The sequence below is a fragment of the Bufo bufo genome, chromosome 9 (genome assembly GCF_905171765.1).
Source record: "Bufo bufo chromosome 9, aBufBuf1.1, whole genome shotgun sequence".
NCBI classification, from domain to species: Eukaryota; Metazoa; Chordata; class Amphibia; order Anura; family Bufonidae; genus Bufo; species Bufo bufo.
The window spans coordinates 187,971,551-187,999,069 of record NC_053397.1 but is presented as its reverse complement, the minus strand read 5'-3'; the positions used below and the strand labels follow the sequence as shown (position 1 = coordinate 187,999,069).

Below are 27,519 nucleotides of genomic sequence, written 5' to 3'. Positions count from 1 at the left end.
TTCAAGCTGGCACTTACATAGTGCGCGGCATGTGTATAAGTCATTTATTTTCAGCCTGACCACTACGTTTTTGTAATCAGGTGGCACAGTGGGCACACCGGCGATGTTAACCTCTAATGTGCTGTAATCAGGACATGTTGTCCATTGGGCACCGGTGATGTTTTTGTTTACTATGTTGTTTACAATGTATCACAGCTTCTTAAAGCCCCTTTCACGCGAGCGAGTTTTCCCGCGCGGGTGCTACGCGTGACGTGAACGCATAGCACCCGCACTGAATCCTGACCCATTCATTTTAATGGGTCTGTGTGCCTGAGCGTTTTATTTTTTCACGCATCAGTTCTGAAAAACGCAGCACGTTCTATATTCCAGCGTTTTTCACGCAGCCCTGGCCCCATACATAGAAGTGGATGGGGCTTCAGTGAAAAAAACGCATTCTATCCGGAAGCGGGTGCGATGCGTTTTTTTTTTTCACGGATGATTGCTAGGAGATGTTGTTTGTAAACCTACAGGTTCTTTTTTATCACGGCCGTGAAAAACGCATCAAAACGCTGAATGGAATTGCAGACAAAACTGACTGAAACTGCTTGCAAAATGGTGCGAGTTTCAGTGAACGCCTCCAGACCTCATCCGTCACGCTCGTGTGAAAGAAACCTCAGAATTTGACTGGCTTGCTAGCAGATTTCCTTACGAGATGAGGGTTCCCTTACATCACCTATCTTAGATTTAGAAGTGTTCTCCTTCTCCTCTCACACAGTTTTTTTTTTATTAACTCGATGTTTCTATAGTGTTGTTTTTTTCTTCATCTTTTGTATTTTTCTCTCTCTGTGCCTCTCACACCCCCTCCCTGACTTGTTTTTCTCAGTGCTGGGGAGATCCTTAGGATGATGTAGGCTGCACCTTCCACAAGCATGGCCAATGGCACAATGCCATGAGGGCGGCTCCAGTGTGGCATGTAGAAATCCTGTTTGCAAGCGGCCAATCGCCAGCCTAGGGGCTGGCACTGTACTGCTCAATATATGTACAGGGAGAACTGCCTTAGCTCAAACCTGAGAATGGGAGCCTTTAACTAACACCCGGCATCAAGACCAGCAACACCCACAGCCCTGTGGTCTATCTGCATCCTCATCTCCATCCTCATCTGATACAGGTAAACTGGGGATGTAGCCTTTGATAGGTCACCTATCATTCTGTTTTAGGTTTATTGATTGATTGATTGATTTATTTATTTTGCCTGTTGCAATTTGCTTTGTTTCATAACAAATGTATGTGTAGATGTAGCAGAGCTGAATTTGTCAATGAAGTCTTTTTGTGGCAGAATGTTTTAAAGGGAACCTGTCACCGGGATTTTGTGCATAGAGCTGAGGACATGGGTTGCTAGATGGCCGCTAGCTCATCCGCAATACCCAGTCCCCATAGCTCTGTGTGCTTTTATTGTGTATAAAAACCGATTTGATCCATATGCAAATTAACCTGAGATGAGTCAGAGCTTGAAAATATGACTCTTCTCTGGTCACACAAGTAAGATATGACTCTTTTATGTTAATTTGCATATGTATCAAATCGGTTTTTGACACAATAAAAGCACACAGAGCTATGGGGACTGGGTATTGCGGATGTGCTAGCGGCCATCTAGCAACCCATGTCCTCAGCTCTATACCCCAAATCCCGGGGACAGGTTCCCTTTAAAGTAAAGATGCAAAAGGTTTACCTGCAGCTCTCACCTGTGTGTGATATCACAGTGATGTGCTACATTGGTGCGTATTTAACGTACAGTGCGTAATCATAATAATTATTATTAATATAGCACCGACATAGACTAGAGCACTGACTGTCAGATGACTGCTTACCTGTCTAGTGTTATCAATTCACTATTTTGGTGCTTGGACAAGGTTTCCCCCGTGTAGTAATAGGTGGCTTGCCTTTCTTTTGTATAATTAGGGATATATTAGATAAATTGGCCCATTATCCTAATATCATGCTAAATAATGAATAATAATTTCCTTAGGCCTCTTGCACACAAACGTTTTATTTTTTTGCGTTCCGTATACGGACCGTATACAGACCGTATACAGAACCATTCATTTCAATGTATCCGCAAAAAAAAAAACGGAAGGTATGCCTTCCATTTCCGTATTTCCGTTTTTCCGTTCAAAGACAGAACATGTCCTATTATTGTCCGCTAGTACTGTTCTATCAGGGGCCAGCTGTTCCGTTCCACAAAAAAAAGGACGTCATCCGTATTTTTTGCGGATCCGTTTTTTGCCGACTGCAAAATACTGAAAAAGCCCTACGGTCGTGTGCAAGAGGCCTTCGGAGGAGTGAAGTCATTTGAACTCACTGATCAGTCCACGCGCCATGACAGGCTACTGTACTGAAGTGATGTCATGCAGGTGTAAAAAAATAATAATAATACATCCATTTATATTATATTAGAAGTACAAGGTACGGTGTTTAACCCCTCGTCTGCCAGAGGGGACAAGACTATTGTTAAAACGACACAGTTACATTGCGTTCCATGCGCTTTGGATATCTCACAATTGTTGTTTTTCTACATTCGTTGAGGCATTTCTGTGATTTTCTTTGGGTCATAGACCTTTTCCTGCTGGTTATCTTCAGCAATGTAACAGTAAACCCTTCTCCCCCATAAAACAACAGCCAGCATCATTTGCCTGGAGCGTGTGTAAGGTGTGCGCCTGTGTGTGTATTATACCGTCTGCCTATGAGAGCCTCACATCTTCTTCATTATGTAATATCGCAGTGGTATCGACCATCATGGCCGTATTGTACGCCTGTTCTACCATCTTATTTTTATTTAAATCTCTCATTGTATGCCTGTGTTACCATGGAGCGTACGTCCCTATGGAAAGGGGTTCAGCTGGCCATGCCTTCTTCATTCCTGGTGCGAGCGGTGGGGGTAGCCATTTTGAGCTGTGTTTTTTTATACCTAGATTTGCAATTCAAAACATTGTTAATTGAAGCTCCGGATATGTGGCTTCCGCTCTTGGCTTTTCTTGTGTCTCTGCTGGTTCTGATGCAAGCATTCTCTCATTTATTTGTATTTTTTGTAACTTTTTGAGGGACAAATTGCAACATATAGAACAGATCAAGGATGATCATTAGAAGAAGATTATAGGATTACCTTGGATGACCATTCGAAGTGTTGATCAGCACCCCCAAAATTCTGGGGTTGAAGATGTCATTTTGCATGAGCATAGGGTGTTTTTAGTAGGGACATCCCTTAGAATAATAATAATTCTGAATAATCTCAGATTTACTATCATGGCTACAACTCAATTGTGGCTTGTTTTGGCCAAAATCTGGTCCATTCATGGCACAAAACTCATTTTACATATTTCTGAAGCATGGGAGCCTAAAAGAGTAGTCCACCGTACCTTGCTCGTCAAGGGGTGTGTGACTTACTTAGAAAGGGGTGTGGCTTACTAAGGGGGTGTGGCTTGCCAAGAAAAGGGGTGTGGCTTAACATGCATCATTATGTGCCAAAATTGCACCAAAATTTTGGCATAAAATTGTGTTGCAAGCTATGTCAACCAGTACATGGTATAGCTGTGCACCAGCTTTATCGAGTCTCGCCTGAGCCATTGTGATACATTTGGCTATCTTTAAGATTAGGATCAGTGAACCACCACATTGTGCCGAAGCAATATACATCTATACATCAATGACAAGTGTGATTTAAAGGCACAGAGTGAATTAATTTGATCATTCCTATTACCCCATTGCCACTGCCCTGTAAAGAAGTATTGAGAACCCTATGTACTAATATTTATCATTGCATTGAAAGGGCTTAACACATATGAGACCCCCTCTGCAACTGCAATTTATGTAATAAATATGACAATTGGCCTGAAAAGGTTTCATGTGCCTGATACATGATCAATTACCATCCCATAGGTATTAGCTCTGCCGGTCCGGGATAGCTAAATCTAAATTTTGGTGAATCTTAGAAATAATGCGATTTAAATGCCAATGTCCCATGCAGTAGTCGGGTTTTTGCAGAATTTGTTTCATCTGCATTTCATCCTGTTTGGATTGGAATTAGCGGTGAGCTGTAATCAGTTCCACATTTATTGCAATTTCTACTTGCACCCTCCATGAACCTCCATGAGAAGCCCTGCATTGTTCCTCCAGAGGCAGTGTTGTATAGCCTTTCAAAAGAGTTGGAACTCATCTTAACCATTTGTGCTCTTTCTTCCTCTGCAGTAAAAGATCCTGCTGCAGTCATGTCGACCTCGGCCAGTTCACAGCTAAGCAAGGCCATGAAGCAGATGTATATGACCCTGCCACAGGGAGAAAAGGTTCAGGCGATGTACATATGGATTGATGGGACAGGAGAAGGCCTGCGCTGCAAAACACGCACCCTCGACTGTGAACCCAAGACGATTGAAGGTGCGCAACAATGTATCATTTGAAAACAAACAAAGCGACAAACACGAAATGAAAAATAAATATTGCAACATAATGCACACACATAGCCTTGATGTTTGAGCCCTGGTATTAAAGGGGTTATGTCATGATTAATGTAAAAAATGACATCATATACAGGACAATCTCTTTCTAACAAAGCTAGAACCAGTACCTCACATGGATCCAGAGATCTCCCCATTCATTGCTCTGGTAGATATATATCAAACTGACAGCTCGAGGGGACTGTCCTATCTGCAGCAGCTCAGGGGGCGTGTCCATTCTGCTGCAGCTCAGGGGGCGTGTCTATTCTGCTGCAGCTCAGGGGGCGTGCCCATGCTCTCCCTATCACAGCTCAGGAGTTAGTTGAAGGATGAAACTGAGCATTTGCGGCCATCTCAGTGAGCAGGCCAAAGAAATAAGAAAAAGAACAAACAGCAGGTGGCGCTATACAGATACATTTGATTAAATAGCTCAGAGGCTATGCAAATTTTTTAATTACATGCAATTACAAAAGTATTCAGATCCAGGGGCTGGTTTGAAACCTGTAGACTATTTTTCTTGGGACAACCCCTTTAACATTTGGAAATGCTTTACGTGTAGATAACATTGTTTTATCTTTTATTCTAGTGCCTACTAACTTCACATAATTTTAAAGCTTTGAAACAGAAAATAATAGACTTTGCCAAAAACTTAGTCATGATCTTTCCTGTGTTATGTCCAATACAGATCTCCCTGAATGGAATTTCGATGGCTCTAGCACACATCAGTCAGAAGGATCAAATAGCGATATGTTTTTGATACCAGTGGCCATGTTCAGAGACCCCTTCCGCAGAGACCCCAACAAGCTTGTGTTCTGTGAAGTGCTGAAATACAACAGGATGACAGCAGGTAGGCAAGCAGAAAAGTGTGACAAAGGCTTTGAATTCATTGTAATATCAGAGATGTGGATGTCTTCAATCAGGGGCGTACATAGAAATCACTGGGCCCCATAGCAAGAATCTGAATTGGGCCCCCTATCCCTGCCCACTACCCACCCCTGGCCTATCCCACCTCCTGTCCTGGCCCCTCCCATGCCACACCCCCATTAAAGAATCCCTAATGCCCCCCAAAATGCCCGGGGGGAAGGAGTAGGAGAGCACACTGTCCACTATGAGCCCCCCAAACCTATAATACCCCCCAAAATGCTCAGGACAGTGTGCTTTCCTTCTACTCCCCCCCCCCCCCCCCGGCATTTTGGAGTAATGGGGGCATCAGGGGTTGGGAGGCTGATAGAGGACTCGGGGGGGGGGGGGGGCTCATACAGGACAGAGTAGGAGGAGAGCAGACTGTCCTCTATGAGCTCCCCCTCAGGCCCTCCCTATGAGTTCTCTTGCTGCCAGGCAATGCTGCATTAATCTATCCCTTCCCGTTCACATACTCAACAACAAACCAACCACGGCACACCAATCAATCAATAGACGGTGACCACTGTCCGGGACTCCGTGTCCGGTCAGGAGCGGTTAGGGCAGGCAGACCTTCAGTCTAGGGCTGGGCTCAGTGCAGGGTGCGCAGCCTACTTCACTCGCTCAGGTCAGAGAATGAATGGGTTTAAGTGGCGCCCGCTTCTGCTGCCTGCAAACACTGGCCAATCAGCAGCTGCCTCTTTGTGCTGTTGACTTGTGCTGATTGGCCAGTGTGAAAAGAGAACACGCCCGCAGCCTGGCCGGGAGAATCAAGTTCATGCAGTGAGGTAGGTTAATACAAGATGCGCGGGGGGAGGGGGCGGGGGGGGGGGGGCGGAAGCCGATAAAAGTCAAAGGCAAGTGTCGTGGGCCCGCTGCTCCTGCGCCACAGTGTGTGTAGTGTACTACTAGTACTGGGTAAAATAAATGGAGGGGACGGGGCCTTCCCTGCGCTGCGGGCCCCATAGCAACGGCGTGGTCTGCCTATATTGGCGGTATGTCACTGTCTTCAATCATTTCCATACAGTAATTGCTGTTTATATCATATATTATTAAATAAGTATACACTCCCGCTATACAATTAAAATTCTAGTTAGGTCATCAACTAAACTCTGGAAATTATAAACTGCCTCCAAAGAGAAAAGTAAAGAAAATATTTTATCTCTTGTACTGGGAATTGGAAATACTAAAGGGGTTCTCCAAGATTTTTATATTGATGCCCATACTCTGGATAGATCATCAGTGTCTGATTGGTGCAGGTCCGACACCTGGGAACCCTGCAGATCAGCTGTTTGAGAAGGCACTGGCACTTGCAGTGGCACCGTACATTATATAGTGGCTTTGCTTGATATTGCAGCTCAGCCTCATTCACTTGAATGGGACTAAGCTGCTCCTAGGCCATGTGATCGATGAATGTGATGTCACGTGGCCTAGGCAAAGCTGCAAGAAGGCTGCGGGCTACTGTGAGCGTTGGTGCCTTCTCAACAGTTGATCGGCAGGGGTCCCGGGTTTCAGACCCCCACTGATCAGATACTGATGACCTATCCAGAGGGTAGATCATCAGTTAAAATATGTCAGAAAACCCCTTTAAATACATTTGCTTGTATTGTTTCTAGAAACAGCGCCACTTTTCTCCATGGTCTATGTCTAGTATTGCAGCTAATTCAGCTCTATTGACTTGATGATATAGTCACAATCCGTGGGCAAGAGTGCTGTTGTTTTTTGGGGAAAAAAAATACTAGACCCTTATTTCTGAGCCTGGACAAAGCCTCCAGTGGACCCTCCATTGAATGGGTGTCACTGTTCATTTACAATTGTTAGTCTATGGACATGAAAACCAGGTATATTGTAACCTTTTTATGGTATTATACATTTTCAACAATGCAACATTAAATGTTTACATAAAAAATAATAAAGTGCACCGCACTTTTTGGTCAAGGACTTACATATATTATACTTAAAGGGGTTGTCCGAGTTATGAAAAAAAATAATATAGCACTGAAAATCTGATATATAACTGAGCTAAGCAAGTTTTATGCAAAAAAAATATATATTTTTCCTAATTTCCCTGGTTCTTTTCTGGCCCTTTGTTTACATGCAATAAAAACAACCTCTGCCCCTCCCCCTGCTCTGCTAAGGGAGTGGCTACAAGAGCTGTCCTGAGTGACATGTCTGCCTGCTGGGAGACTCTGCAGCATGTTGTATGTGTAGGACTACAAGTCCCAGCTGTATAATGACACTGCTAAGGGAGTGAATACAAGAGCTGCCCTGAGTGCTGGGAGACTCTGCAGCATGTTGTATGTGTAGGACTACATGTCCCACCTATATAATGACACTGCTAATACACACAGGATCTTCCCCCTATCTTTTTGTGTAATGCTCTCTCTAGTCTGTCAGATCCTGTACCCAGAATTGTCTCTCACTGCCTGCAGAGCTGTGCAGCTAAAGGGGTTAAGAATCCTAGCAGAGAGTAGACGGCAGTGAAGGGGGGGGGGGGGGGGGGGCATGGCCAGCACAGTGACATTTTGTTTACAGGCTTGTAAACGACCTTTATCAGAGCAGGGAGAGAAGCTGACATCACAGGTCATGTGACCCTCAGTGAAATCTGAGAAACCAGCCACTGGAGATAAAGTGAGTGATTTGGAAAGCTGTTACATTTGCTTAGTTAGGAACATAGAAAGAACAAAAAAATAACTCGGATAACCCCTTTAACTGCTACTCTTTAAATATATACAGTACATGGTGACAGGTGAAGTCTAAAAGCCCTGTCTACATTTGGACAGCTGGCCGGCCAGATTGCAGTCTGTGTCACTAACCCTGTAGCTGAATGTTGTCCTCAGACTCCCCAACAGATGGACTATGCAAACTGCCCAGCTGTATAAAAAAAAAGTATATAGTGCATGCTTAGTGGGACTGCCGCCCATCTCGTGTTATTTCATTTCATTAATATTAGTTTTTGTGGTCGAGGAGCCAGTTGGATAGTAAAGCTCAATCTTGAAAGGGAGTTGTAGGTCATCAAGAAATCTTCGAGAAGGGTTATCACTCCAGAGCTGAAATTCAGTTACTGAATTAACGAGGACAAATATAAATGAGGAGATTTTCTGCTGTTGATGCATTTTTGACATAATAAAAAGTACAGTCTGTAATTTCCTGGAACAGAGAGACAGAGAGGCGTGTAAAGTGCTTGAAGCAGTAGTCTGCACACTAAGGAGAGAGTCTCCTTCAGAGTAGGTGTGACTTTAATAAGGGAGTGGGGAGGCACTGTGTTGAGATATTCATAAACACTACTTTTATTTTTATTTTTTTTTATTTTACGCACTTACATAGCTATACTATATTCCTCAGCGCTTTACAGACATTAGCGTCGGGCTGTCAACTATGGGGCTCACAATCTAAGTTCCCAATCCCTATGTCTTTGGAGTGTGGGAGGAAACCCATGCAAACACGGGGGGGAAACATACAAACTCCAGATGTTGTCCTTGGTCGGATTCAAACCCAGGACCCCAGCGCATTCATTAAATAATAGCTAAATTGGATATTAAGTGCATAGCATACTCTATTTGAAATCACTGCTATGTGTAGGAAGAGTAAAAGTTGCTAAAATGTCAAGTATAATGGAATTCTAGAGAATGGATAATGTTATAGAGTTAGGCCACTTTCACACAGTCAGTGTTTGGTCAGTGATTTTCATCAGTGATTGTGAGCCAAAATCAGGTGCAGGTTCAAAACAAAGAGCAGGGGCAAAACTTTCTATTATACCTTATCTCTGTGTCACCTCCACTCCTGGTTTTGGCTCACAATCATGATTGGAATGGAAATAACTGATCAAACACTGACTGTGTAAAATAGGATTCAGTCAAACATCATCAATCGCATCAGGTTAATAGTGCCCAATTAGGTGTCACATTTACTAGACCCTTCTAGTTCTTAAAACATATCAACCCGACAAAATTATTTTCTCTTCTTTCTGAAAAACCGATATCAGAAATTCTTTAGAGATATTTCACCGGTAGTAGAAGAAGGGTTCGGTCGGCAATGTAGGAACTTGGAGAGTAGGAGGCTCGAAACCGGAAGTAGGTAGACAAAAAGAGCAGAAAACCATGAAGTAGATCCCATCATATCACACTATTAAAATGTTTTGTACAGTTTGTCAAATGCATATTTGGGGGTAGATTAGGCATAGAAGTTTTTGGAGTTGAAATAACTTTACCATTGTCTTGACAGCAATGGGATGTTTCCATTGACACCATCATGATGCATAAGTTATCTTCACTCTAGACCACCTTCCCGTTTTTTCTTAATTTCTTATGATTTGCAACATATACTCTTGAAAACGTTTATGTAAGAAATGGATGGTTTATGATTTTGTAACAATTCAGTAGGTAAAGTATGAAAATGCAGTAGATGCAAAAGAAGTAGGCGTAATATACTTAATGTCATTGGCATGATGGAAGTTTATTACACTTGCTATACCGCCCACATATTCGTTGGTTCTGTTTAAATCTCAGCTTAGTATTTTTCTATATTAGCATTTTACTTTGAAATTGTCTTAGAACCCAAAACTTCTCAGTAACAGACATCACCTTGGTTTTTAGAAACAAATCTACGACACACTTGTAAACAGATTATGGATATGGTCACTAATGAACACCCCTGGTTTGGAATGGAACAAGAATATACTTTGCTTGGAGTGGATGGACACCCATTTGGTTGGCCCTCCAATGGCTTTCCAGGACCTCAAGGTACATTATGTTCAAATGTATTCATTTCACAATTTTTGTACCAAGGTTACATGAAGTCTAGATTATTCTCTAGTGATTTTATTTGTGAAGAGAGTTTGAATTCCACTGTAGTCTTTTTAGGTATATAACAAATATATGTTGTCAATTGCTTTATGTGAGTGAACTGTGTATCCAGAAAAGGCCATTCCATATTGCAGTTTGAATATTAGCATGATGGGTGATAAATGTCTGATTGCTGAGGGCTTCATCATTGGGACTTCCACTGATCAGAATGAGGGTCACGAGCCCCCCTTCTTTCTCATTGCACAAAATTTGTTGACAGGCATTTAAATGGAGCGACAGTCAAGCATGCTTGGTGCTGTCCCATACGACGGTTGCAGACAGCTGAGCACAGCTTTTGGCTGTTTCCGTCAGCCCCGTAGACCTTAAATGGGTTTTCCGAGATTATGATATTGATAACCTGACCTAAGAATAGGTCATCAATTACAGATGAGCTTTCCTCACAGCTTTCCAAGAACAGCACTGTCCATTGGATAGTAGCTGTGCTTATTATTGCAGCTCATCCCTATTAACTTGAATTGGACTGAGCTGCGCCTAGGCCATGTGACCAATAAACGTGATGTCACTGGCCTAGGAAATGGCCAGTGAGTGCAGCCTCTTCAAACAGCTAACTGGCGTGGGTGCCAAAAGTCAGACCGCCGCCGGTCTGACATAGATGACCTATGCAAGGGATAGGTCATCAATATCAAAATATCAGACAACCCCTTTCAAAGGAGCAGCAGGGTGCATACTTGACCGCTGCTCATACGAGCACAGTACGAAGGAATGAAAAGCTCAGGATCTCCATTCTGGTGATCAGTGAGGGTCCCAGAGGGTGGGGTCTTAGCAATCAGACAATTTATAAATGGAGCGCAGGGCGTATGCTGAACCACAGCTCCATTCAACTGTAATGAGGAGGATCAGTGAATATTGGATGTCCCAACAGTGGGGCCCCTAGCAATCAGACATTTATCTTATTCATATACCTTATGTAGTTATGTTTTACTGAAATTATAACATACACTTTCATCTGCTATGGAGAAAATATTTTATTATCATAGGCTTTTGCCTGATAATTTTTTGCATCATTTTCATTTAACATCATAGGGATCATCTACTGCCCTGTGTTTTACTACCTCAGTTAATGAGATTTGTTTTCCCTTAGGTCCTTATTACTGTGGTGTAGGAGCAAATAAAGCCTATGGGCGCGATATTGTAGAAGCACATTATCGAGCATGCCTTTATGCCGGAGTGAAAATTGCAGGAACAAATGCAGAAGTTATGCCAGCTCAGGTAAGAACATCCAAGCCATAGGTTTAGTGGAAACACTTGTTTCACATTATCTCAAACTACAATAGGTCACCATTTGAATATCTGTTTTGAGAATGGCCTTTCTTCTGATTGCCCCACAATTAATTGCCATGATCTGACGTTCTATGATTCCATTCCTCTGTTTAGTTGTGGCTTTCTCCGTTCTCGGATCCCTAAAGTCTTTCAGGCAGAATAATACTTTCCAGATGCTTAGGTCTCTTCATAATATATCCAACATGAGACAGGGCCTCAATCTTGTCAACTGTGCTTTTAGTAGAACATTAGTCTTGATTTTATTATGGATTTACTTGATTGTTTTCATTACCACCAAAAAATATTCTCAAAAGTCAATAACAATACTCCTATAGTATTTTCAATGTGCTCTTCTGCAAAGTAAGTTATGAAGACCACCTCTTTGAGAAGATCACACCTTTTATCCAGACCATATTTCGGTGACAGATTTTATTTCAGTTCCACTATATATTATTTTGCATATTGGCCATCTTCTTTGAGAAGACAACTCAGTTAACCCCCCCCCCCCCACCCAAGACTACTTTTTAATGTCATTATGGGTGGTTTTATTAAAGAGGTTTTACTGTATTTATTTTGTTACAGTGGGAATACCAAGTGGGTCCATGTGAAGGAATTGATATGGGAGATCATCTGTGGATCTCCCGCTTTATCCTGCACAGAGTATGTGAAGACTTTGGAATTGTGGTTTCATTTGACCCTAAGCCCATTACTGGAAACTGGAATGGAGCTGGCTGCCACACAAACTTTAGCACAAATCGCATGCGAGATGAAGGAGGCCTCAAGTAAGTAAAAGCATAATATAATGGAGAACAAATCTAATCTTCCAAATGCAAAACACTTTACATGGTGGGCCCTAAATTGGTTTATGAGATTTAAAAAAGGGTCACTCATTTTAATTGGACTGAGCTGCAGTACCAGACACAACCCATGGACTATAGTGGTGCTGTTTTTGGGGGAAAAAAAATGAATAAAGAGGTATTACCATCTTTTAAATCTGTTGCATATGTACATGATAAGCCATAAATGCTTGATAGATGAGACCTTTTGGAACCTCACCTATTGGGAGAAGAGGTCCGATGACCCTGTTTGATGATTCCTGTTTGTTGCATTCTCCATACAATTCAATGGAGTGGTAGCTGTAACTCTCTTATCAAGGCCACCTTCTGATTGAAATGTATGGAAAATGTGGTGGCCTGAAATTAGCACAAGAAGGTCACCAGCTCTCTGTTCTACTGAAAGGTGAGGGTCTCCTTTAGATTATGCTAAATGGAAAAAATGCCATGTTGTAAAGAAATGCAAAGAATAGTTAAGTGACATGTAATCCTTCATACTTCTAGGTATATAGAAGAAGCCATTGAGCGCCTCTCTAAGCGTCATGAATATCACATTCAAAGCTATGACCCCAAGGGGGGTTCAGACAATGCACGTCGTTTAACAGGTTTCCATGAAACCTCCAACATCCATGAGTTTTCTGCTGGAGTGGCAAACCGGGGAGCAAGTATCCGCATTCCCCGCCAAGTGGGACAAGAGCAGAAAGGCTACTTCGAAGACCGACGTCCATCGGCCAACTGTGATCCTTATGCTGTGACAGAAGCCTTGATTCGAACCTGCGTGCTGAATGAAACTGGAGATGAACCTGTTCAATACAAGAACTAGAGAGATGCAAAAGGCAGAGATGGCAACTACTTTGACTCTACTTTGTTGAGTTTCTTTCCCAGTTCTGTTTTTATCCTTTACACTAGACCCAAGTCCCTTGTAATTCCTTGTCTTTTAGACATAAGAGAGGGACATTGCTAGTATTTTATAGAACACAAAAGTTTCTCATTATTTCTGATTAGCCTGGTTTTATTCTCTACAATCTAAATTTCTGATGCATAAAAAATCAGGAATAGAGGAATTTACAAAAATATAAAAGTAATTGGTGAAATGCTTTACTTTCACTATAAAGTTTATATCAATTAAGCACAAGGTAGAAACAGGACTGGCCACCAACCCATCAGTGGGACAGCACCAGATATATATATATTTTCTTAAAGGTGTTTTCCATGCATCATGAAAAATATAAGCATTCCTCGGACCTGCTGAATGAAGAATGATGGTTTTGTTCATACTTACCTGTCCTCCACGCCGTTGATGCTGCACTTGCACAGGCTGTAAGCTCTTCCGCTCAGGTCTCGATCGCATGTACATGCTTCTTTTCATGTTCAACTGCATAGTAGTAAATGCAACTGAACAGGAAGACTAGGGAACAAAACTGGTTGGGAGCCAAGCAGAAGAGCTTGCAGCCTGTGTGAGTTCATTGGACAACTGGAAGAGCTTGCCGCCTGTACGAGTGCAGCCGAGATGGCGGCATTGGTGGCGCGGCGGACAAGTAAGTATTAACTGCAGGTCTGAGGAATTCTTGCATTTTTCATAAATGCCCAGAGAACCCCTTTAATGATATGACTAGCACAAGATGGAAAGGTCAATCTATCGTAATTGTCAGGGCTGTCCCCAAAATTCGATATTTATTAGAAACTCGGCCCTTAATTTTGCAAAGTAGTGTAAGAAAGAAAATAATTCTTAAAATGTACAGTAGGTCCCAAAATAATATCTCTTAGCATCTGAAAGGGCACAGAGAGATATACATGGGAATAGCAGAAAGATCTATGTGGAGGTAGCAATCTGTACTTTGCCTCACTGCTCTCCATGATAACCACTAACAAAAGATACGGAGGGGGGATCTTCCATTCACCCTCAAACTTATGCCAGGTACTCATTCATTTGACATGTTCTTGGCTGACCCTGCTAGCTAGTTGCAATTCTTGGAGCAGGATGCAGTGAGATCTCTCAAGTGAACCAGGGGTCATTTAATGTGCCAGGACATCCTTGGGGCTGTCCATACATTGATGTCCCTGATCATTGTAATGTTGTCTTTTGGGTCCAAACTTGTAGTATTTTTCTATTTACGTGTAAATGAAGTCTACAGTGAGGTTTGGAAGATGGGATTATATGTATTGAGGTGTTTTCAATAATAATTAAAAAAAATATATAAAAAAAAAAATCAAGGTTTAAGTTGGTGCTAAGCAAAAAGTATACGGTAATGGCACAATTCATCTCATGAGCAAGGAGAGTGGGAAATATGTGCAGACCTTGATGGATAAGTGTTGCAAATCCATCACTGAGTTAGTTAATTCCAGGGCAAGCCTCTAGCAATGCCCTTGGGAACTTTATGAATGTTAAGGAGACATCCAAGATTCAGGACATTGCATTGGAAACAGGACAACAGAGTCAACTTGTGATGTTTACACTCGTGCTCCGCGCATCTCGTCTTTAGAAATTTCTCATCCTGTTCCTTTTTCCTAAACAAGATAACTTGGCGATCTGTGAAACATATAGGTCATTTTGAGCATGGTCAAAAACTGATTTGTGTTTGACGCATTAACATACACTTACAAAGGTTTTGGTTTGATAAGAGCTGGGCTAATATTTAATCTGTGCTCTTAGGGTACATGTACTACACCATTACCTAACATGCACTGAAAGGTGCCGTACCAGCAAATTACAATTTTCAGTGCCAAGCGACAAGAAAAGAGAAAAGAATTTTATTTTCCCATGAAATTTGTCTGATTGATATGCACACATGTGAAATACATTGATTTCTCCATGTTTGTGAATGGGTCTCGGGTATTAATGGCAGGTTAGGAATTTCTGCTTCTGACTCGCATCTCATTCTGACATAGTCTGGTTTTTAAAATAGATTTTGTTTTTCTTTTTATAATAAAAAAAACTAAATCTAGATCTGTTTCTGTTTGTTCATTTCATTATTTGCCCATGGGGTAGTCTAGTCCTTTGACAGTTTTTGTCAAGAGCTAACCATGACAATACCGTACCACTATCCCTGCTGCACTTGTGTCTCCATCTCTGTATCCAGGCCTTCAGCCATTATGTTTGGACATGTACATACATCTGACTGCTGCTGTTATGCTGGTGGTCCATGCCCGGATGCCATATTTCTTACCAGGGTGTCCAGTCCCACTCCACTGCAGGCTGCTGGCATCCTCTACAGGCTGCTGCATGCATGCTTCTTCCTGTGCCCACCTATCTTGGTCCCCTAGGGTAAGCTTTTCCTTTCAGCCTCTTAAAGAGCCAGCTCATATGCATCCAAATACTTCCTCAGCCAATGGCTGGGCATTCCTGGGTATTTAAAAGACTCCTAGCCTCTAGTAACCAGCATAGGTGTGTTCCCTGTCTGTCTACCAGTGTACTGTACTCCAGCCTGACTACCGACACTGACTTCTATCTGCCTGCTCTGCCCGTGGCCTGTTTGTTGGATTGGCAAACTTTTGCCTTACCTGACCTTGGACTTATGGATATGCTAGTATGACCTAGGCCTGTCTCCAGACTAGTATATTGCCTCTTCCTTTAATGCTTCTCCCTAGTGTCTCTGACACCTTGGGTCAACTGCCAACCACACCAGAATTATCTCAAGAGGTAGCAGTATGGTGGTTGGTCTGCAGCGAAGTCTAGATGTGTGTATAGAGGTCAAAGAGTGAGTATGCCAGACTGCCAATTACGCACTTAGAGTTAGCCCAAAGTCAAACCGGTTGGTTGGTATAGTGGGTCCACACCAACTGTAACAGCTGCAGTTAGTGATTGTTTGCAGCTATCACATGACCATGTCAAAACGTCTTACTGGAGGCCAGGATACAGAGACTGGAGGTGGCATAAGAGTGGTGAGAAAATGGTAAGGTATTATTTTGTTTGTTATATTATTACAATTAGAGGGGTTGTCTGAGATTTTGATATTGATGGCTTATCAGCTGGATGTCATCAAAATCTGATTGGGGGGCTGACTCCCAGCACCCCCACAATCAGCTGTTTTAAAAGGCCATGATGCTCCAGTGAGCACTGCAGGCTCTTCACAGCATACTAAGCACATCTCATTACATTGTATAGCGGCTCTGCTTGGTATTGTAGCTCAGATCCATTCAATTAAATGGAGATGAGCTGTGCTTAGACCATGTTACCAATGAACTTGCTGGCTAAATAAGAGCCCATGGTGCTCACTGATAGTAGATGTTGGAAACAACTGATCAGATATTGAGGACCTATCCTGAGGATAGGCTATGAATATTAAATCTTGGACAACTTCTTTAGGCTGGTAGAAGTCCAAGGAGTCTTTAAAGAAGATTGACCAGAATTTATCCTGTAGCATTTTTATATGTATAGTTGCAAGAAAAAGTATGTGAACCCTTTGGAATGATAGGGATTTCTGCACAAATTGGTCATAAAATGTGATCTGATCTTCATCTAAGTCACAACTATAGAAAATCACAGTCTGCTTAAACTAATAACACACAAAGAATTAAATGTTACCATGTTTTTATTGAACACACCATGTAAACATTCACAGTGCAGGTGGAAAAAGTATGTGAACCCTTGGATTTAATAACTGGTTGAACCTCCTTTGGCAGCAATAACTTCAACCAAATGTTTCCTGTAGTTGCAGATCAGATGTGCACAACGGTCAGGAGTAATTCTTGACCATTCCTCTTTACAGAACTAGCAATATTCTTGGGATGTCTGGTGTGAATCGCTTTCTTGAGGTCATGCCACAGCATCTCAATCGGGTTGAGGTCAGGACTCTGACTGGGCCACTCCAGAAGGTGTATTTTCTTCTGTTTAGGCCATTCTGTTGTTGATTTACTTCTATGCTTTGGGTCCTTGTCCTGTTACAACACCCTTCTTCTGCTGAGCTTCAGTTCTCCTGCAAAATGTCTTGATAAACTTGGGAATTTATTTTTCCTTCGATGATAGCAATCCGTCCAGGCCTTAAACGCAGCAAAGCAGCCCCAGACCATGATGCCCCCACCACCATACTTCACAGTTGGGATGAGGTTTTGATGTTGGTGTGCTGTGCCTCTTTTTCTCCACACATAGTGTTGTGTGTTCTTCCAAACAAATCAACTTTGGTTTCATCTGTCCACAGAATATTTTGCCAGTACTGCTGTGGAACATCCAGGTGCTCTTGTGCAAACTGCAAACGTGCAGCAATGTTTTTGTTGGACATCAGTAGCTTCCTCTGTGGTATCCTGCCATGAAATCAATTCTTGTTTAGTGTTTTACATATCGTAGATTCGCTAACAGGGATGTTAGAATATGCCAGAGACTTTTGTAAGTCTTTAGCTTAGGGATGCAGGTACCAACATGCATGCCGAGCCCACTCTATACCTTTCCTTGTGCCAGACGGCTTCCAATGAATGTAGTGAGAGCAGGCTACAGCTTTATACTAAAACTAATTACAATCTGCCTATGGGGCAGACAGGCTAATCAGGAGTGCACGTCTCGCTGGAGTGCCACATCTCCAGCATTGTAAATCTGTAAAGAAAAGGGGGTTAGTCAGCACCTCCCAGTGCGCAGGTGCACGCTGCCATGGCAAAAACCGAGAGAAAAAAAGACAATGCAATAGTACCCTGCAAATCAGATAAAGTACAATGGCCGTCATAAAGTTCAGGAAGTGTTGGCATATAAAAATGAGTTTCTGTCTGTCTGGACGTCTGTCTGTCTGTTCTTTATGCGTGACCAAACAACTGGACACAGGTAGATCAGGTACAACGTTCCTGAGATATTCCCAAAAAATGACCTGCATTAGCCAATACAAGCCTGCAAGTCTTTCTCTTCGTATCACAACTGCCATACACACGGTCACATGTCCCTTATCAGCCAATAGAAGCTCGCAGGCCCTTAGTCTCTACATACACACAGTTTTACTCCAGGTTTCCAAACCAATCCTGCCATTTTTCTTCACTGCTGTAGGTCAGCTTCAGGCTAGGGCTGCACGACGACAATAAGTCACACGACACATAGGGCACAACTACACTGCTAAATGCATCAATCTTGGATGGATTTTTTGCGACTGTCATGTTGCAGAATGTCGCATGTCTCAGTGCGACACCATAGCCTATCATTAAAAAAATTGTTGCGCGACATTGGTACAACAAAATGTTGCACGACATGTCATCATGTAGCCCTAGCCTTACAGGGGAGGTCACTTTTAAGGGGGCAGGGGCCACTATTAAAGGGGCAGCTGCTGTGGAGGTCACTGTTAAAGTGGCGGGCACTGTGGAGGTCACTTTTAAAGGGGCGTTCACTGTGGATGTTACTGTTAAAGGGGAAGGCACTGTGGAGGTCACTGTTTCATTAGAAAATCATGTGGCCCATTGTACCTGTTGTAACCTAAATTAATTTATATCAATATACTGTAACACCAACATTTTCCATTGTACAAAAAAAAATAAAAAATCTGACTTTACATAGTGACAAACTAATGATCAATTCAAATAGGAGTAAGTTCTCTGCTCACAAGAGCTCACAATCTCTGAGGAAATAGAGGTGACACAAAAAGGTACAGTAAACGTGATCATCACGCCTAGTCCTGTCAATCAAAGTGCAGAGGTACCGGTAGTTGCAGAGAGAACTGAGCCTCTAGGTGTAATGACAACATCCTAGGGGCTCATTTGCATATAATTTTTCTCAGCGATGCGGGCACATATGAAGATGGGACCAACACAGATGCCTTCAGCTGCCAAACGCACATGCAGCAGGTCAGCCAGTGTCATAGGTACAAAACTGCTGACAGATGCCCTTTAAGACTATGGATGTTGGGAACTGATTGGACTGTCTGGGCATAGTAGTGCATTCTAGAGAACTGGTGCAGTGCAAGTAAAACCCATAAAGAAGTGAGAAGTTTAGATAAGGGCTCATGCACACGACTGTATGTATTTTGCAGTCCGCAAAAAAAGGACCAGAAAAAATACGTATGACATCTGTTTGCATTCCGAATTTTGGGGAACGGAACAGCTGGCCCCTAATAGAACAGTCCTATCCTTGTCCATAATGCGGACAATAATAGGGCATGTTCTATTCTTTTTGCGGAATCGAAATACGTAAATGGAATGCACATGGGGTAGCTTCCGTTTTTTTTTTGGTGGACCCATTGAAATGAATGGTTATGCATGCGGTCCACAAAAAAACCAGAACGGACATGGAAAGAAAATACGTTCATGTGCATGAGCCCTTATGGAATGCTCTTTATTACGCTAAAGAAACTTATTACATAACTCATCTGGACTTTGCTTAGATACGGCATATCTAACCTGCCTTGGTTATTGGAAAGTCTAAATATCTTGGTAGTCTAAAAACAATTAACTTAATTGAAATGCAGAATATTTCTAGAAGTTTCTGCCGCATTTGTCAAATCATTTTTGGTGAAAACAATATGTGAAATACTAGGCAGCATTAATCATCGTTTCCTACTATAAAGCATGGTTACAGTCATGCATGAAATTATATCATCCTAAAAAAATACAGAACATCATCCTATATTTAATCAGACTACAGACATTATAGTTTAAAAATAATATGTCACATTATATCTATGATCTAAACCTACGGGATGTCTGGTGTTCAGTTGGAAGACCCAGAAGTCTTCCCAACACAGAAGTTTTCTTCTGTGGTCTCCACACCAGCTGGGCTTATTAACTCTCCCAGTGCCAAAATACATTTAACAACACTTACATTACATTTCCATTGTGGCATTGGATAAAAAAATTCTTGGAAACTGTGCAGTACCACAGACCTGCAAATTGTGCAGATGAGCTACACTTCTGTACTTTGCCCCTTTAAGACAACCTTCCAAGATGGGGTTATGTAACGTTGTTTTGTTCATTTTTTATGCTTCTCATTTGAATTCTGTTCTGGGAAGACCTATTAAATTGACTTTTTTTTTAAACTAAGCCAGATGAGTGATGTGGCTGCTTTGCATTTGTAACCAGGAACTTTCCCTGAATCATAGCCAGACAAACAGTTCACTACATAGCAAAGTTGTGAAATGAGGTCTTCAGGAAAGAGCAGTTGTGATGCAGAATGACATCTATATTGCTAAGTAACAGAGGTCCAATGGGTCAGTATGATAGTAAAATTAGTGGGATATCCACCCACTTGAATTTGGGGAATTCATTATTTGTTCACAATCCTACTTTCTGGACCAGATGTACCAATTGAGGGAATCCAGATAGAGACACGTTCCCGCATAGTCATCTGGTCTGGCCTTGTTAATCAAGGATAGGGAGAGACTGGCAGAGGCAGCAGAGGGAGCAAGGGAGCATGGTGACTTAGGTCCGCCCTCAGTGCACTTAACTGCTCATTTGCATATGGGTTAAAAGTATCTTTTCTCCAGAATGAATCACTAGGAAAATATCAAAACAGCAGAGCTAGCGGACGGATTTCTCACAAGTTTTAGAGAGAAAGTTAGTTTAGGAAAAGGAGGAGGGAAGAAACAGCTGATAAATCTAGAACAAGGAATTTTTCTCTGATAAGATATATTACAAAGTTTCTTATATGCATCTGTAATACTGATTAAAGCAAAGTGATCAGTTATATAATTTTTGCTTCTCAAAAGAATTGATTTGTTTCAAAGACCAAATTTCATATGCCCAACTAGACAGCTCTGAGTTAATTGTGGTGGTTCCACTGTGGAGGACCTTTATTTATTATCCAGAGCAGGCATCAGCTACAAAAAGCATCCCTCTCCCCTGTGGTGGCACTGCTAGAAAATCATACTCTTGCTCCCAGTTTCCTTCACAAATTGCAACTGGCTACTGAGACTCCCACAAGCAGGGCACCTAATTATCATTGTCGCATCAAGCACGCTTTCCAACAAAAAGGCATTGTTCAAAGTGGACAGCCCCATTAAACTATGAAACTAGTAATTCCACTGTGTCCCAGGTATGCCTAGTTCTCAAAGCATTCTCTTTATAACCTATGACTGAGGGCCATAAACATAGTAAAAGAAAAAATCCAGCACTCCGATGAGCGATATAAAATCTTCTGTGCATTCGTTCCAAAACATCAACATGAACACAAATGCGATATTTTTGCTCACACATTTTGGCTAAGATTGCATGATCGAAACGCGTGAACCAGAATATTGCAGATGTCTCCATGTTGATGTTTTTGGAATCAAAGCACAGAAGATTTTATACCACTCATGAGAGTGCTGGATTTTTTTTTGTACTACATTTTTGGGCTCTCCATCTATCTTCTCTGTGCACCCTGTGGATAATTATTGAAGAGCCAGGTGAGCTGCCCACACTTGTGTTATTGCATCTATGACTCTGATGCAAATAGATGTCCTTCTGTCCAAAAAAAATAAAAAATACAAACCAGTAATGAGCTGCAAAAGAAAGTCAGTTTCCGATTAAATGAGTGAATGTGAGTCAGTCACATCACATGCACATAAGCTAATGAGATTTTCTGCTAAGCATGCCGTACTGATTCCCAGTCCCGTGCCTGATCAGTGATCACATTAATTAAAGGGATACCGCTGGGCATAGGATCCTTTGTAATGCTGTTCTCATGACCACTAGTGAGACTTTTCTGTCAGCCTAGGACGTCTAGGCATATTTTTTTATGCTTCTCTGTTCCTGATACAGTGAGAAATTGCAAGGTCACGAAATTGCAACTTTTAGAGCAAAAGTAGCCACCATGGGTTACAGACCAGGAAGATACGTAAAAAAAATATCCCCTTCCGTTCTGTGAGAACACACATACTGTACATATAGGGATATAAAGTACATGTAATTATGTAGACATCTAATAATTTAGCTTTCAGTCCAGCTTACACACCTTGCAAAGTTTTGAAACAGCTGATTGCATTACCAGTCTGAAACAATACAAGTGGACAGTCTTAGGTTTTATATATATATATATATATATATATATATATATATAGTATTCCCATCTGGACATGTATGGCAGATCCACAGGATATGCCTAATGATCACACCCGTCTTGTGCAAGTTGGGAACACCTCTATGGGAGTTTTGCTGACAGCTAAGCAGCAACATTTGACAGTTTTTGACCGTAGAAATATAGAATGATCTTACAGAAATGAATGGAGAGAAAAGCGCACGCATAATAATGCCTCCTCTCCATGCACTGCAGCTGTCAAACAGGGCCATATTCTCAAGATAAAGGTGGCATACACATCCATTAGACTTTATAACATATCCTGTGGATATGCCATAAAAATCCCTAATGTGAATAACCCTTTAAGAACAGATGGGGGGTTTATACCCATAATCATAACATTTTGGTATATAATATATAAAGTAATCCCTATCTACAGAATAGGAGATAGCTATTAGATTGGTGAAGGTCCTACCATTGGGACCCCTACGATCATTAGAAGGAGGACCCCATGCTCAGTGGAGATCCCCAAATGGGGCAGCCGGTCAGGTATGCAAGCAGACAGCCACTTGGCTTTCTCCTGAACTCCCAGACAAATTAATGGAGCAGCTGCAGGCATGCCTGACCGGTCATTGCATTTGTTTTGAGGGCTTCAAGCGGTACAGGGCCCCATTTTTGCGATTGAAGAGGGCCCCCTACCAATATAATAGTGATCCCTTATACTGTGGATAGGGAATAACTTCAGAATATTCCTTTAATTAAACTATAGGTTTGTAATAATTCAGTACTATATAGGATCCCTCAAAAGTCTCAGGATCCATGTGTAAACCTATGGGTGAATAAATGGGTGAATAAATACATCAGTCCATATAGACGTTATAGACAGAGGTACCCCACTTGTGCCCCCTTCTCCTTTATGTATACGCCTGCTATGTAATGCTACTAGAGCAGTATGGTCCAGCAAGAAGCAATTTACCCTGGTGATAACAACATATGACTGGGGGTGTGCATGGATCACCATGTTCGCTTTCATTTAAGAGGAGGTTGTCTACATGAGGCAACCCGTTTAAGTTTTTGGGGCAATACTACAGTGGCTGAGCATTGTTCTTGAATATTTCCCTCTCTGCCAATAAAAAAAAAATGCAGTTCCTTTTTTCTTGGCCCTGGCATGTGCAGCAGTGTACCATCCCAAAATCCAGAGATCACATGGCGTTCGGCTCACATGAGGATAAGGTGGAGATGGTAATTATAGAACAGCAAGAGATAATAAATTTAATTACTTAGTAACAGGATTTACAGGATTGATAAAAACAGACCAAATAACCCCAAAGTACATCCCAGTTATTAATATGATACATGCAGCTGACAATATGTTTCCATAAAGAGTGAGTTACACGCAAGTCATCTTCTCGAATCAAAGTTTTTATATTGTCTGGACATTGATCAGGTTAGGGGCACAAATGAATGATTTTAGTCGATGCGCGGCTGAGTACATTATGTAATATAAAGAAGGCGAGTGGTAAGGGATGGGGCCGTGGCTGTAATGCTGATTGTGCCGGCAGAGGCAGTGGCCCTGGGCACGGTGAAACTGTGCCTGTTGCCAGAGCACAAGAAAAACAATCATTCACGATATCTAGCTCCATGTCCCAGTTTGCAGGGCGGCGCAGGACACCACTCTTGAAGTCAGACCAGTGCGACCAGGTGGTCGGTTGGATTGCAGCCGATAATGCTTTCAGTCCCTTAAGCACCACCCTATCTTTCACCAAGTCCAGTTTCAGTAGCCAAGAGTCTGCTCAACCCAATCCTCATCCTGATCCTCCTTCCTCCCACCATGGAGAGTCTGGGCAAGCAAGTGATCCCACACTCGGATATGCTGAGGAGCTCTTTTCAGTGCCATACCTTGATTTGGCCCTCTCACCATGAACGCTTGAAGAGGAACAGATCTTGTGTCCTGATCCCCAAACTCTTGAGCATCCACAATCACAAGAAGATGACAGTGGGGAATGACAATTACTGTTTAATGAGGTGGATGATTATGAGACACAGTTGCCAATAACTCAACGGCAATTACTGTCTCAAGTGGTTGATGAAGAGGATGAGACACAGTTGTCAATCACTGAGGTAGTGGTTAAGCCAACAAGTCAGGAGGATGAGCAGAGTGAGGAAGTGGAAGAGGAGGTGGTGGACGATGAAGTCACTGACCCAACCTGGGAAGGTGGAAAGCCGAGCTAGGACAGCAGTACAGAGGGGGAGGGATCTGCTGCACCGCAACAGGCTGGAAGAGGCAGTGGGGTGGCAAAAGGGAGAAGGCGGGCCACACCAAACAGGCCAGCAACTGTTCCCCGGAGCACACCCTTGTGGAAATCTCCCTTGCCAAGGGGTAGGTGTTCTGCAGTCTGGCGCTTTTTTCAGGAAAGTGCGGACGATAAAAGAATTGTAATTTGCAACTTGTGCCATACAAACATAAGCAGGGGCGTGAACACTAGCAACCTCACCACCACCAGCATGATCCGCCACATGGCATCAAATAACTGTAAGATGTGGGCCGAACACCTGGGTCCACAATCTGTGTCTGCGGGTCACACCACTGCCTCTTCTTCCCCTGTGTTACGTGCTGGCAAATCCCCTGTCCAAGACGCAGGCCCGGATGCCTCCCGCCCTGCACCTGGACCTTCGCAAGCACCATCAGCGACCACATCCACTTCTGTGTCCAAGCGCAGTGTCCAAATGTCCTTACCCCAGGCATTTGAACGCAAGCACAAATACCCAGCCACCTACCCACAGGTCATAGCACTAAATATGCAGCTTTCCAAATTACTGGCCCTGGAAATGTTTGCATTTAGGCTTGTGGACACTGAGCACTTCCGCAGCCTGATGTCGGCGGATGTTTTGCATCACGCAGTCCCCAGCCGCCACTATTTTTCAAGGTGTGCCGTGCCTGCCTTACACCATGTGTCCCGTAACATCACATGTGCCCTGACCAACACAGTTACTGGGAAGGTCCACTTAACCACCGATACATGGACAAGTGCATTCGGCCAAGGACGCTACATCTCCCTGACGGCACACTGGGTGAATCTTGTGGAGGCCGGGAGCGAGTCGTACCCTGGGATGGCATAGGTGTTACCAACGCCAATGATTGCGGGCCCTACGTAGATCAGGGTTCACGCCAGCACCTACATTAGTGGCTCCAACCCCCACTTCCACCTCAGAATTATCCGCGTGCAGCACCAGTCAGTCATCAGTCGGTAGCTGGAAGCAGTGTAGCACTGCAGTGGGGAAACGGCAACAGGCCGTGCTGAAGTTGATATGCTTAGGGGACAAACAGCACACCGCCGCAGAGCTGTGGCAGGGGATGAGAGACCAGACTGAGCTGTGGCTCTCGCCACTCAACCTACAACCAGGCATGGTTGTGTCTGATAATGGCCACAATTAGGTGACGGCTTCGGAGCTCGGCAAACTCACTCACATCCCATGCCTAGCCAACTTCTTAAACTTAGTGGTTCAGCAGTTTCTCAAAACCTACTCCAATTTGCCTGAGCTATTGGTGAAGGTGCGGCGCATGTGTGCCCATTTCTGCAAGTCATCGACAGCTTCAGCTGGTCTGTCAATGCTGCAACAGCGCTTGAAATTGCCAGCTCACCGGCTGTTGTGCGACGAGAGCACGCGCTGGAGCTCCACGTTCCACATGTTGGCCAGGCTTTGTGAGCAGAAAAGGGAAGTATTGGAATACCAGCTGCAACATGGTCGTCGCCTTTCCAGTCAGCTTCCGCTAGTCATAAGCGAGGAGTGGGCATGGATGTCTGACCTCTGTGAGGTTTTAAGAAACTTTGAGGAATCAACACAGATGTTGAACGGCGATAACGTTATTATCAGCATAACCATCTCACTTCTGTGTCTACTCAAACTCTCGCTGCTCACAATTACGAGTAACACTCAAGACTGGCTGATATGGCCCAGGCCTCGCAGTTGCACCTAAATGTAGCCTGTGGATGGAAAATAGGCACATTTAAATTGGAGTTTATACACCTCCAAGCATCTCTATATACAAATCAACTGAAAAAATGGTGTTGTGTTAAACAGGCAGGAAGTGCTCAAACCCATATGCAGTTCTGCATGTGAATACAGGGGAGCAAATCCTGCACTTGTAGCCCGTTGCTAATGGCGATCCCCAGCAAAAATGTTTACAGTGGAGGAGGCCCACAGCGGACCACAAGTACCACAATAGACATCCTACACAAGATAGCAATTTGTGGATGTGATAACCAATATAACAATATAATAACATTTGAAAAGACAGGTGCACTCTGTGGTCTTACTAAACCCTCATACTGATGTTAAAATTGAGAGATTAGTCAACATATCCTACTGTGGAGGACATGTCTGAGCCCGAGCACAGCGACAGGTTTCTCAAGTGTCTCGGGACCACGTTGGGCACCAACTGTGAAAGATGCCCCAATCAGGGCCGATCATGTTTGCTCTACTGCTCAAAATTAATAGTAAACCAAGGCTTTTACGTGTTTGGAAGAAGATAACTGTGACACACACACTGGGGTCAAAGCTAATTTTTGTTTCTTATAGGAAGTACAGCAGTTTATATAGACATCAGAGAGGCATTCCCCCTGAGGCATGTGGCATTGCTACATTGGCTGAAATATGAAAATAAGAAAAGAGATAACACTTAGCATCTGCCCATTTTGCTTTTTTTTTTACTAACTGTGGTATGTGAACTATGTAAATATCTAACTGTAGGCGCCATCTTGTAATGGAGTTTTCACTAACAGCAGAAAAAGCATATATGACAGAGTAAGTGGCATGTTCTCTTCAGTAGGATGAAACCTTTGTGCTCTGGAGAAGATAAGGTGTTGTCTGAAAGCTAAAGTATGTGTGAGCTTTCTTAGCTGAATCAAAGAATGTAGTCCACATCTCTATCAGTCCCTCCTTGGACATCATTCTTTCCCTAATGAAAGCCTAGCACATCTGTCCCCATGCTTCGAATCCTCTTCGCCAGCTTCCATGACAACCTAGCCTAGTGTATAGCCTCCCATGACACTGGACTTAGCATGGGAAAGTCAGATGTCAGTCCGTATAATCGATGATCTCTAGGTGGCATCCTAAGAAGAGGGGGGGACCAAAAGAACTAAGTGGACCTTGTCTCCCATTCTCACGGAGGTCTCCCATCCTTATGGAGGTCTCCCATGAGCATCTCCGTGGTAGCCTCAGCTACGACTTTGAACAAAAACCTCCTAATGCAGGGGATGACATATCAAACAATTAACACAAATAGCAGAATTAAA

At 42.9% G+C, this 27,519-nt stretch overlaps 1 protein-coding gene across 1 annotated transcript; it reads left to right on the top strand.

The window, feature by feature from the left end:
* Window positions 1-1,005: 1,005 nt before the first annotated feature.
* On the top strand, window positions 1,006-14,059 carry GLUL (glutamate-ammonia ligase). Its single transcript, XM_040406556.1, has 7 exons — window positions 1,006-1,147; window positions 4,222-4,407; window positions 5,152-5,313; window positions 9,962-10,108; window positions 11,313-11,440; window positions 12,074-12,273; window positions 12,829-14,059. Exons 2-7 carry the CDS (start codon window positions 4,242-4,244, stop codon window positions 13,145-13,147), a joined length of 1,122 nt encoding a protein of 373 aa, XP_040262490.1. The 5' UTR covers window positions 1,006-1,147; window positions 4,222-4,241; the 3' UTR covers window positions 13,148-14,059.
* Window positions 14,060-27,519: the final 13,460 nt, after the last annotated feature.